Consider the following 16,879-nt stretch of genomic DNA (forward strand, 5'->3'; position numbering starts at 1 on the left):
TTAGGCGTTTTATCCGCATCGTAACAGCGTTTTTGTCAATTTAATAACCGTTTTCCGGGTGGAAAGGTAATAAATCCGGCGTTTTTGCCGCCTGTTAGATTTGCAAGTCCAATTTTTAACCCCACACTTGTCCCTGCAGCAGGGTGTATAGGAGCATAGTGGTCGCCTTGCCATTTGTCATCTGGCGAGGAGGGGAGTGTTAGGCGCGATTAGCATTATTGGTACCATTCATTAAAAGTGATTTTTTATCGTCTTTTTTTATTACGAACGCGTTGCTGCAATCTGACATAAGGTGACTGTGAAAGTTGTTCGTATAATTTAATTTTATATTTTACTAAAAAAAAAACGTTTATTTGTTTTAGAAATTTGAGATCAGAAACTTTGGCCAGACTAAGTCTGTTGAATGTTTTTCTTCTTTGTATACGCTATTAAGTTATCCGTAGTATTTTTGCCTCCTGATCACGAATCCGGTATCGGAATTGAGCTATCACATCACAGGAATTTCCTAACCTCAAAAAACAGGTCATAAACAGCAAAAATTCACGAAAAAGTGCTAGGAAAAACAAAAAAAATTGTTTTTCTATATTCAAATGTATTATATGGTTATGTTATATCGTTCATTTATATTATAAGACCCTGCCAAAGGTGAATCCGCGGTCAGAATTGATGGTTCTTTTTCTAACCTCAGAAAAACGGTTCAACTAAGGTCAGATATCACGAATTTTCAAAAAATAACAGATTCGCGCCAAATTTGGTATACGGGAGTTTTCGGGGTCGCTGATCACGGATCCGAGGTCAATTTTGCAAAATTCAAGATGGCGGATCCAAGGTGGCCGACCAAGTTTTCAAAAAATAACACATTCACGCCAAATGTGGTTTACGGGGGTTTTCTGAGTCGTTGATCACAGATCCGAGGTCAATTTTGCAAAATTCAAGATGGCGGATCCAATATGGCCGAACAAATTTTCAAAAAATAACAGGTTTGCGCCAAATTTGGTATACGGGGTTTTCGGGGTCGCTGATTACGTATTCGAGGTCAGAATTGCGAAAATTCATTTTGTAATATTTTGTTTACTTTATAACCTGAGTATCCAATCAAGTTTTAACCTTCTTTTTATCGGCTATATCTTGTTCTTTTTTCTGTAAAAAATCTATTTACGGGTTTTCTGCCTAATCTCAGGTAATAATTTTGTAAATCTGATAATATATTCGTACTCGTCATTTGTTCAAGTTTTAAATAATTTTGAAATAAAAGTGTTTCAATTAATGTCTTACATTTATTTTTTGTTCATTATTTTTTAATTTAAGCAAGAATTAAGTTAAATAATTTTGTAACATCAAAAATATATTATATTAGACTTGCAATACATTATTTTATATAAAAATATTTCAATGGCACTGTTTGCTGTAGATCTTGAGTGACAGTTGTGTAAAAGCAATCTTGTTTTATTTTTAGAACATAAATTAATAAACTATAATTTATAAACCTCCGATATCAAAAACATTTATTTGTTCATAAAGCAATATAGAGGTATGCCCAAAATTTTTATGAAACAATATTTTTAAAGCTCATCTACTGGCCGAAATAAAAATTTTTTTGTTTTGTGGCCATTTTTTATTTATTTTTCATTTATTTTGACACCGAAATTTTTATCATGTACTTAATACTCTTTTTGGTTTTCTTAATTAACCCATTTTACAAACTTCTGTATTTAATATATTCTTGATGGAAATGATTGCAAAATTCTTAATAAAAGTTGTTTTTTCCATATTATCCCTACATCTATCATTTCTTGTTATATTAACGTGTATTACATATTTCTTTGTGACAATTGTAATATTGCGGCTTGAAAAATAAAATGTTCCGTGTTTCTGGACGATACATCAAAGATTAAAACCATCATTTGACGCCGTACTATTACAGAACAGTTGAATTTACATAAGACAGCGTTCTAGGCAAAGAAACGACATCTTGACCCAAAATATACGAATACTCGAATAATAACAGGAAGTGATAATAAACGGCGATAAGAGTTAACAAAGACTGCATGTTAAATTATTTCAATTAACGTGTGGTGGCACAGTACACATCAGTATTAAAATTCATACCACTAATCGCAATGGGTTATGAATTTTTATACACACCGGGCCTGGTAATGTAATAAACAACGTAGAGTAAAGCTCAAAGTAAAAGGAACACACGTCGATAACGTGAAGAAAATTTTCTGAGGATATCCGCTGCTTGACCTTCGCTTTAAACTCCCGAATAATTAAATGTTATCCAAGACTTTTTATAATTATGTTTAAATTGAAATGCGATTACGGTCTCTACCGCAGATGGAAGAGAAAAAAATTGGAAATTGTTGCATTTCTCAACCTCAGTCCGTTAGACAAATACAATTTGAATTTAATCAGCATTGTTGGGTTAAGTCTGTTTAACTACTAATTTTCAAACATATGAAATATGTAAATATCTCATTCAAAATATATTTTGAGGTTAAAATTCGTAAGTACTTAGATATTTTTATTAAAATCGAGATTAAAATTTAATGTACAAATAACAAAAACAGTATACCTATTTGAATATAGATTTCATTATCGACATGGAACAAACACAGACCGTTGCTCGTAGATATTGAATATCATATATCAGAGGTTCTTAAACCAATTTTACGGTTAGTTTCAAAGGCGTTATTTAATAAAAGGGGGGCAAAAAGTGCAAGGAACGTAACCGCAAAATTATATGGCAAAGTGTACCTAACTTTTAACTATTTTTTTTCTGCCTAACGAAAGCGATCTGGTAGCAAAACAGGTTTCGTAACGTCTGTTAGGAATTCGGAAAAAAACATATAGTGTCTCTTCCAATAGTAAATTCCAGGTACGCGCAATGATTCAATTTTGTATTGTTATTTAGAATATTAATCACGGGTTTCTGATTTCAATCAATACACATACATTATTATCTGGTATCGCTGCAGGGGATTCGAATGAAACGAACAAAAACTGGAAAGTACAGCAATTTTTGCGGGATATATTTAAAATAATATTTTCGTGCCGAATGCCTCACGATTTATTCATGGCGATATTTCTTTATAAAATGAGTTGCAAGCGTTGTAAAAGCTAAAAAAGCTTTGCAGTCTGAATCAACCCTCTCAAAACTACCCCTTGCAAGCACTATCGCTCTTTTATCGTCGTCAGCAAAGCAAGCTCTTTAAACAGAAATTTATAATTTTTAATTAATTGGGTTGAACGGTTAAAAACGAAAACGTTTTTTTATTTGTTATATTTATAAAATATAATTTAGAAGCAGACCTAGAAGGCCTAGGAGGAAATTTTCATATACATTCGAATCAATCCACATTATTTGTGTGTATCCTTTTGACATTTTCTACATAATAAAATTGAATTGCCTATACGATTTTGTGGACAAAAATCCGGTCAACATCCACTGCTCCAATAGTTAAAAATAATGATGCAAATGCTGGTTTGTTATCGGAATGTTCTCATGCTTGCGTTAAAGAAATGTTGATATCGGAAAAAGTGGATTCACGACATCACTTTGACGATAAAACTGCGGTTTAACTTTAAAAACAAACGACGGCAGTGGTGATAATTTATCGCCTTCCAAAGTTAAAGTTAATTGAATCACTACAAGATGTTCATTGGGGATGACTCACCCTAAAATTGTACCAAATTTTTTTTTCGTTGACCGAATTGAAAAATAGTATTATATCACAGCAGAATTTAATTTAATTTTTTTTTACTTTTGTTAAATTTTAAAAAACTATGGTTTTCAAGAAATACCGTATTAACTGACACAAGATTTTAAGTGTTCATTAAAAAATAAACAGTTAGTAGTAGGCTTTATCTTTCAAATTTGACAATTGGCCAAATAAATTTTACTTCACCTAATTCTACAAATAGAAAACAAGTACATAGGTAGTTTTTAAATAAGCGAACATTGTATTAAGTAAAAAACGCAAAAAATAAATAATAAAAATAATAATTGATATTTTTCCATCAACAATCAGAGGAAATTGTTGAAATAATATTTATTTTTAAGGTTTCAATAGCAATTTAATTTTATTTTTAAGGTGAATTTAATAATTTTTATTTCCTTTTGTTACATGTATGTATGTATGTATCCAATGAAATTATTTCGATGTTTTATCACTAGAAAATGGTTTAACGTTATTGTTATTGTACAAAAAATTTAAAAATTTAGCTGGTATTAATAAATATTAATAGAATAAAATTAAGTTCAAAATTGATAAATATGAATATTCCAATATAACTTATTTTAGAAATAAGAAAAAGGTCCAATTTCTCACAATCCTTTTATTTTTAAAAGCCTGCGAAAAGTTTGACCTCGAAACCAGTAAGTAAGAAATTGGACCTTTTTCTTATTTTTAAAATAAGTTATAACAAAATTAAATTTTGAAGTGATGTAAAAAATTTGACGATGTAATTTTTTTATGTCGCTAATATAATTCGATGCTAGTCCGGGTATGTAGAAAAATTAGACACACTTATGATTAGTTTTTCAAGTTTTAGAATTGAAAAAAACGATGTTGATTACATTTTTTTTTTCAAGAACGTTTCTCGGTTGTCTTTAAATTTCTTGATTGGCAACAATTAATAAATAATAAACAAATACGCAGTAAACTACAAAAACTAAATGTTTAGAAATTGATACTATCAATATTTTATAAGAAATGAATTAGAAATTTGAAATTTTCAAAACAAAAACTCTTTAGAGATCCCGTTGTTAATAATAGAACTCTTTATCGTATTCCTCAAACCATATCTTGAATAAATAAATCATTCTACAAATTAAAATTCAAAGAATACCCAGAGATAACGGCGTATTTTTTATCACTTGTCTAATAGAAGCAATAAAGATTGTACTTTTCAACGAGCCTAGATTATGGAGCAACAATAATTATTTTTATATTTTTATATAACACAATAATAAATAATAAAATTTTCAGGATATATTCATATAATTTTTTCTACGTGATTTCTGGCACCGTATTGAATTATAATATTTTTATTCCTGGAATATGTATAATCGTAAACTGTATTTCATTGCGCAATAAACAAGGCTTTATATAATTTGCTTCACTTTCAACTAATTAACTAACAGTTAATTAAACAGGAAATGTTGTGGTTAATTTTTCGGGTACATCTTAAATAAAATTATTAATTTTGCCTGTAATTGAGCCGTAAAAGGGCAGTTCTCCCCTAATGCCTAAATACATTTTTACAGGTAAAACTGGGTGGGGTTCATTTCACAACCCCAGATCACGGGCATTAGAAAATTTTATAATTTATGGTAAAATGCATACGTTTCAATATTTAGCGCCCTGTAGTATGTGGTACAGTCATTAAAACCCAAACGGCAGATAAAGATTAGAACATAAGTACATGGACGATAACGGAGCGATAACAAAAAACGTATTTTCACAGATGTTTGTGAAACGGGGACAGCGCGAGCAACAATAACGTACGAAGGTGCTTATTATGTGCATAATATTTCCATCATCCAACAATTATTTTATTAGCGCTGCCAGTCGAAGTCGGTTTCGATATGAATCACCCATTTTTAGACGAAAATAACCATTACATTGTTTACCAGCGCATCCGAACTGAAATAAATTATAAAATAATTTTAATAACCCCGGCGCGATAACGATCTATGTCGTGTAAATAATGCATCCACTCCGCCGTATTATAAATGTAAATCGACTCGAAATGCATTTTGCAACATTACATAAATAAATTACATTTAAATTACTATAACTTTTGGATATAGAAATAATAACGTCATATATAAAGTAGAAAGAGAAACATAAACTAGAGTGGGATAATCTTTGTAAACCGGCTCAAGTGTAGCTCTACTGGAGAGAATGCGACGCCGGATCGCTGGATAGCGGCAAACCGCCGAAGGAACTCGCGGACTCGCTTGATTCGCGGCGAAATCGTACACGCGCGTTCTGTTAAGATCGCGTCCGGCACATCTGACTTCCAAGGCTTCATTTACATTAAAAATAGTTGAAAAGAAAAACTGATTTATAATTAAATGACGTCCATAATTACAAATCCTTATAAAATTTAACAAGTATATTTATTTTTTTAACGAATTACGATTATTGTTCTTCGTCCAAATCAAATAAACAATACGGCGACACATCTAGAATATTTAAATAGCTCTGCTTACCTCCCCGTGGTCCACCCGTCCTTCGGGAGTATTTTCGGGTAAGAAGTAAAGCCGCAAGCTGGCCAACACTTGCTCACTATTTTTGTCAATCCATAACAATTGCAACTCGCCGATGCACAACAAGTCCGAGTCTCGCCACATCTTCACGAAGAAAAACTCACTCAAAGTCACTATTCGCTTAACGCCGTTTTTCGTGTATTTGAACGCCTTGTAGAACGTGTAAGGGCCGTGTTGCCCGCAAGGCCCTCCGACTAACTGCAAAAAAAAACAACAACAAACCACATTAAAAGAGACACACCGTGTTGATTGTCGCACGTAAAAAACAATTACATAAACAGAAAGCTGGAACGGATACCTTGGATCGGGTAACGAAAGTAGACTATTGCATTTAATTCCTAGCAATTACCTTGATAACACGGCTAAATATTTTATTGAAGATAATAGAATAACGTTCAACATTAATACCCAAGCAAGAAAACCATTTCCCTGCCTAATTATAGAATTTAAATTAAAAAACGAGGAGCCGAGCCTATTTTTAAAATTCAAATTTATTTTTAATCGAAATTGGTAATTTGTTATTATGTGAAAGCGCAATAGGGCGAGCTGATAAAACAAGCAGTCGAAAATAAAAACGCTTCGAGTGCAGAGAGTGCGAACGAACATAATTTAATTATAGCTACCAATTAATTAATATTTATAGAAAGTCATGTCATAATAATAAATAGCGATTAAAAACGGTAATAGCCGTCCGAAAATTGGGCCGCCTTCGCCAAAATATTCGGAACACAATAAAATATTATGTAGAAAATTTTCTTACCTGTACATCGTTATTATCCATTTTTTATTCACAATTAATCACAGAGCACACTACAAACAACACGCTGACACCACCATCTACTTTGTATTTACTCTAATTATATGACGTCACGATACAGAGCTACAGTCGTAGGCGCTCGTAATATTTCGACGTTTGCTCGGACAAACTGGCGCTTTACAATAAATGGTAGGAGGAGTATACACAAAGAAATTGACATTGCTGTAGTCAACAACCGCTGTTCCTGTCTCCTAAAAGTGAAACTGTGATGTAAAGTGTAAATCTATCGGCTCGATTCTCGTAGAAATTTCAGATTGCACAACTGATAACGGCCTGCTCGAACGAGAGGTGAGTATCGACGCTTCGTTCTTTCGTTTGTTTATTCGGCAATGATTTGCGTGGCACTCTCAGATGAAAACCTGACATTTCGGTGGCAACGCCGAGCATTATTGTTTATATTGTTAGCGTGTACGATTTAATAAGTAGTAAATCGTAATGTGTTTGTGTATTCTTGGTTGCCTGAAGTGTTCCTTTCTAAATAGTTAAAAGGTTTGGGGTCAGGTTATTTCTGTATAGTAAATAAACCCACGTTTGACCATAAAATAAATTGTAACTAACCAATAAAAATGTGGCTACCGGTGTGTTGTCGAGATTAATACAAAACTAATTTTGTTTGCATAATAATATTGGGATACAATAGTGTTTAAAAATGAAGGTAGAACTATTTATTGTTTTATAATATGCGTTAGTAAACAACTCCCAAATAAAAAAGTATGCTTTATGCTGAAAAAATGTATCGAATCTCGAGCCAAGTTGTTTCAACATTAGGATTAAAATGGCAGATGATCTATTATTTTTTTGACAAGCGGTAGGTTCTAGTTACTATTAATGTTTATGTGTGAGAACGTTTTTAGGTTATTTTTTTATTGTATTAATTTATTAATTCGCGAAAAACATATTTCGTACTAGTACCTACGTACTAATTATCAATAAACATAATAGTGGAATGTTGTTATATGAAATAGGTAGGTAACACAGAATAAGATGAGATTTGATTTTGTATCTAGCCCGCTACATTTTACCTTCCGTAATTTGTATAAATGACTTGCTGTTTATTTTTAATTAAGTTTACTTTCGTGTTGTGGTCGTAAGAGTCGTAAAAAATCGAATTACCTACACGAAGTGTCGAAAGAATATTAATACATTTTTTAATTGAAAGGCAGGTGACCGTTTTGGCTAATGGAGTATATCGAAATTATTTTACGTTTGTTAAAGAATTTTTAAGCAACCAAGAAGCGAAACCGCAAATTTAGTAAAGTATTTCATTGAACTTTCTGCGTTTGCCAATTTTGCACTGCATGAACAAATATTTTTAATTCGATCTGTGCGCAGTTTCATTTCGAAGAGAAATATATTTTACTGTGATATAAACTTGTATGTGCATTGTTATAGGAATATTAAAGTGCTCTTAAGAATACTCTATTCTTTGTTAATTTGTATTGAAAAAGTACCTCGATATTTCATTATAAAACATCGAAAGTAGGATAACCATATTAAATGACATGAAATTCAACTTTCCATCTGTTTTAATTTTCTTAGCATTTGTAGGTTTCATACCAGGTATAACTGGAATATAATAGATGTACAGTTATCTTTATTAGGTACCTACCTGTGCTGTTATGTTCTCAGATGTAGGGTTCAAAAAGGTTATTTCAAGATTTGCCTGGAGTTTTCTAATGTTACCATATGGCAATTTTATGAGTATATTTTATTTTTTCGTAAAAAATATTCAATTTACATTTGCAGCAAGTTCATGGTTAGCTGTATCTTATAGGTGTGAATGACAAAACGTTTTTTAATCTGTGTGTATTCTTCCATATTTTTTGTTTTATTTACCCCATCCGTGATTGCAAGCCGATTTTTATCCTGGCAATTCTCCTCGATTTTCTTCGTAAGCTCGTCCTGTAAAGGAAACTCTTGTAATTGCCATTAAAGTTATCTAGACTAGGTAGTTTACTTCCGTGCTGCTCAAGATAGGTCAGTTGCACTAATTCTAGCTCGCGTTTTACTCTAAGGATAATAAAACTACTCATAAAACTATTTTCCGGAGTCGCATTTGTACAAGAAAAACACTGTATGAAAAATAGTTTTTTGCCATGGAAATAAAACGATAGAAATTGTTTTTTTTTTAATTTTGATTTGTTACCGCTCCCTGAGTTTTTACCTGTATACTTTTCCTTCCAAGGTTGACAATATTTTCAAGTTTTGTTGGAATTTTGTGAAAGCACATGCTGTATTTAAACAAAAAAATCAGATGTAGTTAAACTTAGACAAATATTTAATCCAACTACTATTCCCTGCTACTATTTTAAATAAATTTGCCATTAATTTGGCTTTATGCCAGGAAGTTAATGAACAGCGATGTTTAACTTGATACTGGGATACATGATGCAGTTGATTTATTTTTATGTTCTATATAAAAATGTGTTATAAAAAAATGAATTTACATCTTATAATGTTCGGTCCAATTTAAGTTTCTAAAGAACTCCTTCAAAACAGGATTAATATAATACGGCATTACAAAAAAATGCTATTAGAATTCTAAGAACTTATCCCTTTAAATCGGTGCACGCTTTGTTGCCATGTGTTAAAAAAAAAAGAGCCGTTTGTTAATAAAAATTGTATACCGATCTTTATAATGGTTAAACTTGTATTTCGATAAAATAATTAATACGTATTTTCATCAATTTTAAGTGAACCATATTTTTTTTAATTTTAGGTTTTTTGTTATTGATACTTGTTAATCTAAAATGACCCCCGAATAACCTCCTGAAGTTCAGACAGAGACTTGGAAACATTTATACATTAATTTAGGCACAAAAAAATAATTTCTAAACGTGAATTTGTATCATTCATTTGGCAACAGTTCAACTCCGTCACCAGTAGCCTTTTTGTTAAATTTGTCACCGTCATTGTTTTCAATTAGAGAATACTAGAGAACGCAAGTTTAGAAGCAGCTTGCGTTAATTCAAATCGAAATTTCTATTTCAGTTTTCTGTTATGAAGTGGCAATTTCGTTGTAAATTTGCCAAATCGTTCACGGTATAGCATTAGATTTTTATTGATGACTTAGCGGTTTAAAAAAAGTTTCGTGTTTCCATAAAACTGCTTTCAATCTAGTGTTTACATTTATTGGAATTTTCTGAATTATGGGACTCAATACTTTTCCATTAAAAAAAATTCATAATGAAACATACAGGAATAACTAAAAATAATGATATTAAATTAAGCAGAAATCCTCATTATTTTATATTATTAATTATATATTTGTTTATTATTGCATATTCTATTATATATACATTAGTCACCAAAATTAAGGGATATTCAAAAAATTCAAAATATTTGGGTGATTTTCAGAGCTCTAACTTAGAGATATTGCCGTAGTGAGAATAAAAAAAGAATATTGACGCTTCAAGTTGGTAGGTTTCGAATCTGAAGTTTAAAATTTCAGTCAGCTGTTTTTGAGTAATCATAAGAAAACCAACAAAAACATTTTCTCCAAATTTTTGCTTGTCTTTAGAAAGGTCTAGGGACTTCAGTAATTTTTTTTTGGTAATTTCACGGTAAAGCTCTTTTAGATAATTTAATTCCCTTCAATTTGAGTAATCGCCGATCAAAACAAAAAAGTAATTTTTGACTTTGGTAATCCATTACTCGGGAAATAATGGTCGTACATAAAATCCAAGTAGCGTTTTGAAAACTGCAAAATTTTCTCTACAAGTCGTAGTTATTTCTGATAAAAATATTTTTTTCGAAGTGAAAATATTGGTTGGAAAAAATTGCATAATTAGGGATATTAGAATTACTTGGCATAACTGCAAATATTTAGATCCGAAAAGTAGAAACTTCTATTCAATTTCTTTTTTTTTTATTCTCATCGACCATTTTCCTCCAAGTTACAGTTGTTTGAAAATCATCCAAATATTTGGAATTTTTTTAATATCCCTTATTTTTTGTGACTAATTTAGATTAGTGTACAATATACATAGAAAGTGTTCATTTAAGTCCGTAGATAAACTTTAAGATATGACTTTTGTAGTGTCTTTAAACTAAAAAATGTTATATAGACATACAAATAGTCCGCAATTCGATGGTGTGCAAGGTTTGAAAACAAACAAACAAAAAATTACCAAAGAGTCTGAAGTCTTCAGCTAATGATTTGTCTAATTGAAGGCCAAAATACAGTAAATTCTGATATAAATACATGTACCAGTGGCGTAGATACTTCACGAAAAACCCCAGAAATTCGACGGTACTGAATATTTTGAAAATATTGCCATTACTTTGAACCTGTTTGATGTTTCCACGAAAGGGGATATACTTTGTTTTAACGAACCATTTTTAATTTATTAATTTTTTAACCTTTCGTTAACTTTTTTTGCTAGAATAACAAATTAAACACAATCTAATCATGACAAATCTAATGGCCAATGGGTAGAAATTGTGTATTTTGTGTAAGATAAGGGAGATATTCCCAAAATAAATTAATTGGAATTAAAAAAAAGTAATAAATAGAACATTGTTCGTTTTCCGAATAAAATTAAATATATCTTTAGTCTTGGGAACACAGTAAAGAGTTACAAGTAGTGATCCAATTTTCAAAATATTCACTGGCGTATAATTTCTGGGGTTTTTTGAAATACTGAGGTATTTTTCTGAGAAAAAAAGTAGCAGAGCGCCACCGATCGCTGTGAATTTTTGTATCCCACATTTGACTGACAGTTAAAATGTAATGTTTTCAAAATAATTATTTTAATTAAAAAAAAACGCATTTACAAATAGATCACCATGTACTTTTTAATGTTTCCTAGATCTCATGGCGAACCTGATTAAGTGGATCACCCTGTATATAGGTTTGCAATAAAAATAAAAATATTTATCAGATGACAGAGTATGATTTCATTCATATTTAAAACACATATCTTTTATATCCAAAACAATTATGTACCTAGCAATCTTATGAAAATTATATTCACAGAGCCTATATTTTAATATTATCTGTATTGTTACCTCTATTATTACCAGCTATAAATAGTTTATAAATATACGTATTATTTGGTTTTCAGTTATAGTTCTTGTGTGAAAAAAATTAAAAACATTGTGTTTCATTTATATTTTCATTGTTTCAGATTGGCATCAAATAATTATCCTCCGTTGGAGTCAATTATTTCCTCGGAAAATCTTAATCAAAAGATAATGTTTGTGACCCACCCAACAGATCTCCGGATTCAACATCATTAGATTTCTTTATGAGGCTGCTGTGAATCTTTCTTAGCAAATTTAAGAAGTAAAGCATGGTGCAGCCATCTAGGTCTTCGGATTAGATTTTTTTCTTTGGGGAAATAAATTATGTGTAATTTAAAATACTCATTATAATATTTTGACTCTTAGATGAAGAAATAAAAGCAATTTGTTATTTATTGATTTCTTAAGGTATTTGTTCATTTGTGTGTGTTACATATAATAAGGTTTACTAATTTAGAAACCAAAAACGCAGTAAAAAGTTTGTCATTTTTATTATAAGAAAATATGTTTTTATTGCATTTAGCAAGTAGAAGTGTACTCTGAAATTTTTAATATCATCATGACATTTTTTATAAGGAAATTATTTAAAGTTTAAATCGACGAAATAGTTAACATTATTCTGGACTAAGTGAATCCCAAAGTTAAAAGTATTCATGGCTCCCATTCTTGTGGAGTATATACATTGTAAATCCCATAATACGCATTCACTAGGTTCCAGGAAAGGCGAAAACAAGCAAAAAAAGCCTCAGTTTCTATAACGGAATCGGTATAAGTATTTCTCAACCGTATATTTACATACCAACTCGGAAATTTCGATTAAACAATCCCCAAACAATAACCATCCAATTCAAAAGCTTTCAAATTACAGTCAACTAAGGCTGAATCATCAGTTTTACAGCCAGGTATCCCTATTCGCTTATGATATAGAAAATGTGTTACATTTCGGTTTTATAATAAATGTTTACTTTGTTCGAAAACATTTGGCCAAATAACAGCGGGCTAAAAATATCTATGATTCGCAATTTACTTTTACACAGCGTATGAGGAGGTATGGGTCATTATCCTTTCGAATTTACAATAAAGGTTATTTCTATTCCGTTTTATTCTCGTTGGGACTTTAAATGAAGAGGATACATTGAATAACTTAGAGACGCAGTTCCGGACGCGGATACCTTTGTTCAAGGTTAAATTAATGATTTAAATTGTTTTGAAATTTATATAAGGCAGTGGGAATTTAAATATACTAAATATACCTACTGTATATACAGCCGTTTTAATACCAGTTTAATGTGAAATTAAATTGAAAGGCACTTGAGAATTCAGCTTATAAAAACAATAAGAAACGTTTCTGAATAGTGCATTACAAATTGATGATGTTGATATCAATTTATTTGTGATATATAATATAATATTTGATTATCAACAGAAAGAAACATCAGTAAGGAAGTTTTTATTAAATATGTGAAGACTCGATTCAAATTGGTTTGGACAAGTCGATATTTGCGACTAAAGTACCTTTTATATGCAGGTGGCGGCATCTCACGAGATATTGAAGTTTCACACTGTTACCGCGCTTTCCGTTAGATGTCGCTGGCAGTACCATTTTAAAATTTTAAATGTCCATTCCACTAAACAATCGTTTTCTCATTTTTTACTAAACCAGCAGAAATTGTCTGTCGATACAGTAAAACATTGAACTTAATTTAAAGAATTATTGTATTGAACACAGGATTTATAAGAAATTACAATATATACGTGTTGGTGTCCAGGTTCAGTTTTCGCATCTGCTCATCAATCCAGGACCTAAATTTGGCGATCTTCACGTATACACTCGGTACATTTTGACTTCCGCATCCGATCCCTGCGGCTACCATTCCTGTTAGGACATACCTTCTAGGATTGCTGGGATCAGGACAAACAAGAGGACTGCCACCGTCGCCCTAAAACCAAGGAAACGTCAAGAATAAATAAAAAATTAAACTAGTTTTATATTAAGGCGCAATGCACTTAATATCACAGTGTTTTTTTTATCTTAATAAAGAAATAATAATTTTGACAGCACCCAATTTACTTTAAATTGGTACCTACACAATATTAAGAAATATGCAGTTCTTTAAGTAACAAATCAACTCAAAATAATAAAATTTTAAATTTAAAAGTAACTTGGTAAAAGTAAACTCGATTTGAAACATAGGAAAGAAATATTTCCTCATAATTTTAATATTTCAAATACTTCCCCACATATTTAGGCAACCCGCAACAAATATATTATATATATTTACATAGATACTATAAAAATTTGCAACTTCAAATTAATTTATTTTTACAAGGATTTGTCACTATTTAAGAACAACCAGTACGTGTTTCGTAAAATAGATAAGTACACTAATGTGCTTAAAACTTACAAAAAACGATATAAAAGAATATTCCTAAATTTAAATAAAGTAAAAATTTAACATTAGCCGTGTTATTCCTAATTCTCGGAAAGAATAGCCTCGTACGCAGGTGAGATCTTGTTCATATGTTATCGCTGTCATCATTAGCGTATTCCCTCTTCTTTTGTTTAATCTTGGCATTTTCTAGTTCTACTAAGTATTTTTATTGTATTTCTTGGTGTCGTGCTGTCGGTGTGTTTATCGAGTGTTTTTTTCATCAAGTGGTTTATTGTAAACGTACTTAACCATAATCAAACTTTCCTTGCTTGAATGATATCTTGTTGCGAGGCTACTTGGCTTACAAGAAATTATCTTTAATGCGCATGCTCAGTAACATTGATATAATTTTAATTTATTAATTGCTATAAAAGTCAATATTGTTCTATAAAGTTAAATATATAAATTCTATAATTGTATTTGTCACTTGGGGTTTGAAACTTCTTAAATATTTCTAATATTGTCAGAATATCGCGATACTTAAGGTCATGGCAAAAGAGCCATTTTTTTAGCAGTTATATCCAAAGTACATAAGATCGAAAATCGATCTAGTAAAACTTTTGGGAAATTCTTCATGACAATGTGTACTGTGGGGTTGCCTATTATTTGGCGTATGTGACGTCACTACTAAAAAGGTCTGGACATTAATCTGAAAATAGTCCATTTTCAAAATAAGCAGACTATTATGCTGATATTACGTATCTTGTAACAACTTGTTTAATGTTTATAATTTTATTTTGTTATTCTGTTATTTTATTATCGGTTGTAAGTAGAAACGGACAAAACACAAACAGAACATTTAAATGTATATTGAACTTGCCTGCTATAATACAAAAACACTCTTTAAAGAATAGTCAAATAAGTTTTTTTTATGTTGTTTAATTTCAACTAGGTAGCATTATGAAATTATTAAACAATAACTTATTAAGAATATTTCATAAGAGTGTGGCAATAACAGGATAAGTATATAAATTAAGAAGAGTTGAAAATATAAAAAAATATACAGGGTGACCGGAAACGAATGAGCCATACTTGAAGGGTACAAGGGTGCAAATAAATTCAGATCAAGTTACCTTAATACAATTTTGCTCCCTTAAAAAAGTTGTCGTAAAGGAAAAAATATAAGATGTATGAAAGATGGGGTGTATATTATAGACACGGAAACTAATTCTCAACAATTGTGAATAAAAGGGATTATGGGTGATATGAGACTTTCTTTTCGAAATCCTAATATTGATGTTTCACCGTAATACCCCGCTATACTATTTCTGTGCTTACCGTACAAGCATCTTTTCCCGCTTCTCCTCCAGCGCAAACCAAACTGTCATGGAGAACAAAATATTGACTCAAGACGGTTTTCCTTAAGGTTTCTTGACACTGCCCGGCTGGTACCATTGGAACATCGATTTTTTTCAGGATATCTAGATATATCCCTTCTTCTAAAATTAAAAATTGATACTAGACAAAAGTTGTACTCTTACCTTTTTTTGATCTTCTATTTTACCCAAATAAACACCACAAAATTTTATGTAGTCACAATATAAATAAAATATTTTTGTATCTACCAATTGTTAACACCTAATGTAATGTAAAAACGGATTTTTTTGTACCTTCCACAGTTTCTCCCCAACCGCTGATGAAACAGGTCCTGGACTCGATGACTTGATCCTGATCTGGCAAACAAACTGTACTGATGTGTTCATTTTTGTCCACTGGAGTTTGAAGGATTAACAGCGCGACATCATTTAAAATCGATGAGCGTTCATAGTTCTTGTAAAAGATGATATTAGCGACGTTTCTTTCCTGATAGGGGAATTTCGTAATTGCCTGTTTCGAGTTCCACTCTCCCACACGTACTTTAATTTCTTCTGCAGTAGACCTATACAATTTGTACATATGTACGTATACAGGGTGTATCTAAATAACACCGAAAAATTTCATTCATTCAATTCAAGGGGCGATTCTCCGATGAAAATTAATAGGGGTCTTTGGTATAAAATTTTTTGAAAAAACCCTCCCCTGAAAAGTTACGCCCCTCCTAAAATTACAAAAAAAAAATTGTTTTTCTTTTTTATCTTCCACGTACATCAAGCTAAAGAAACCAAACTTGGTGAACATTATCTGTCAATAAAACTACACTTTTTGAAATTTTTTCAACCCTGAACTATTTTTGTAAGGGGTTGAAATAATCAACCCCTATGACATTTTTTCTTATAATTTTTTTTTCGATAAAATTTTTTCCTTTTAAAAAATATGTCTAAAAAGCTCCATTCATTTACTGACTTTTTGATCTCTTCAAGTTTTTTCGAAAAGTTAAGGATTTATGAC

The 16,879-nt window shown here is 31.0% G+C and overlaps 2 protein-coding genes and 1 long non-coding RNA gene across 3 annotated transcripts in view; 1 reads left to right on the forward strand and 2 right to left on the reverse strand.

The window, feature by feature from the left end:
* LOC108903945 (AT-rich interactive domain-containing protein 5B) overlaps positions 1–7,190 on the reverse strand; it is a 196,229-nt gene extending 189,039 nt beyond the window's left edge. The window contains exons 1-2 of the mRNA XM_018706301.2: positions 7,038–7,190; positions 6,221–6,475 (exon numbers count right to left, since the gene is read on the reverse strand). Of these exons, the coding sequence (XP_018561817.1) occupies positions 6,221–6,475; positions 7,038–7,058 (276 nt within the window). The 5' untranslated portion in view covers positions 7,059–7,190. The remainder of the gene's footprint in view (positions 1–6,220; positions 6,476–7,037) is intronic.
* A 58-nt stretch (positions 7,191–7,248) lies between these two features.
* Positions 7,249–12,518, forward strand: LOC108903967. The gene is made up of 2 exons (XR_001964221.2): positions 7,249–7,382; positions 12,224–12,518. It is a non-coding gene; the product is annotated as an uncharacterized LOC108903967 (long non-coding RNA).
* Positions 12,519–13,817: 1,299 nt separating this feature from the next.
* The window catches only part of LOC108903669 (serine protease 27), a 28,577-nt gene continuing 25,515 nt past the window's right edge, over positions 13,818–16,879 (reverse strand). The window contains exons 3-5 of the mRNA XM_023454671.1: positions 16,162–16,430; positions 15,830–15,990; positions 13,818–14,059 (exon numbers count right to left, since the gene is read on the reverse strand). Of these exons, the coding sequence (XP_023310439.1) occupies positions 13,862–14,059; positions 15,830–15,990; positions 16,162–16,430 (628 nt within the window). The 3' untranslated portion in view covers positions 13,818–13,861. The remainder of the gene's footprint in view (positions 14,060–15,829; positions 15,991–16,161; positions 16,431–16,879) is intronic.

Source organism: Anoplophora glabripennis, unplaced genomic scaffold (assembly GCF_000390285.2).
Source record: "Anoplophora glabripennis isolate ALB-LARVAE unplaced genomic scaffold, Agla_2.0 scaffold10, whole genome shotgun sequence".
NCBI classification, from domain to species: domain Eukaryota; kingdom Metazoa; phylum Arthropoda; class Insecta; order Coleoptera; family Cerambycidae; genus Anoplophora; species Anoplophora glabripennis.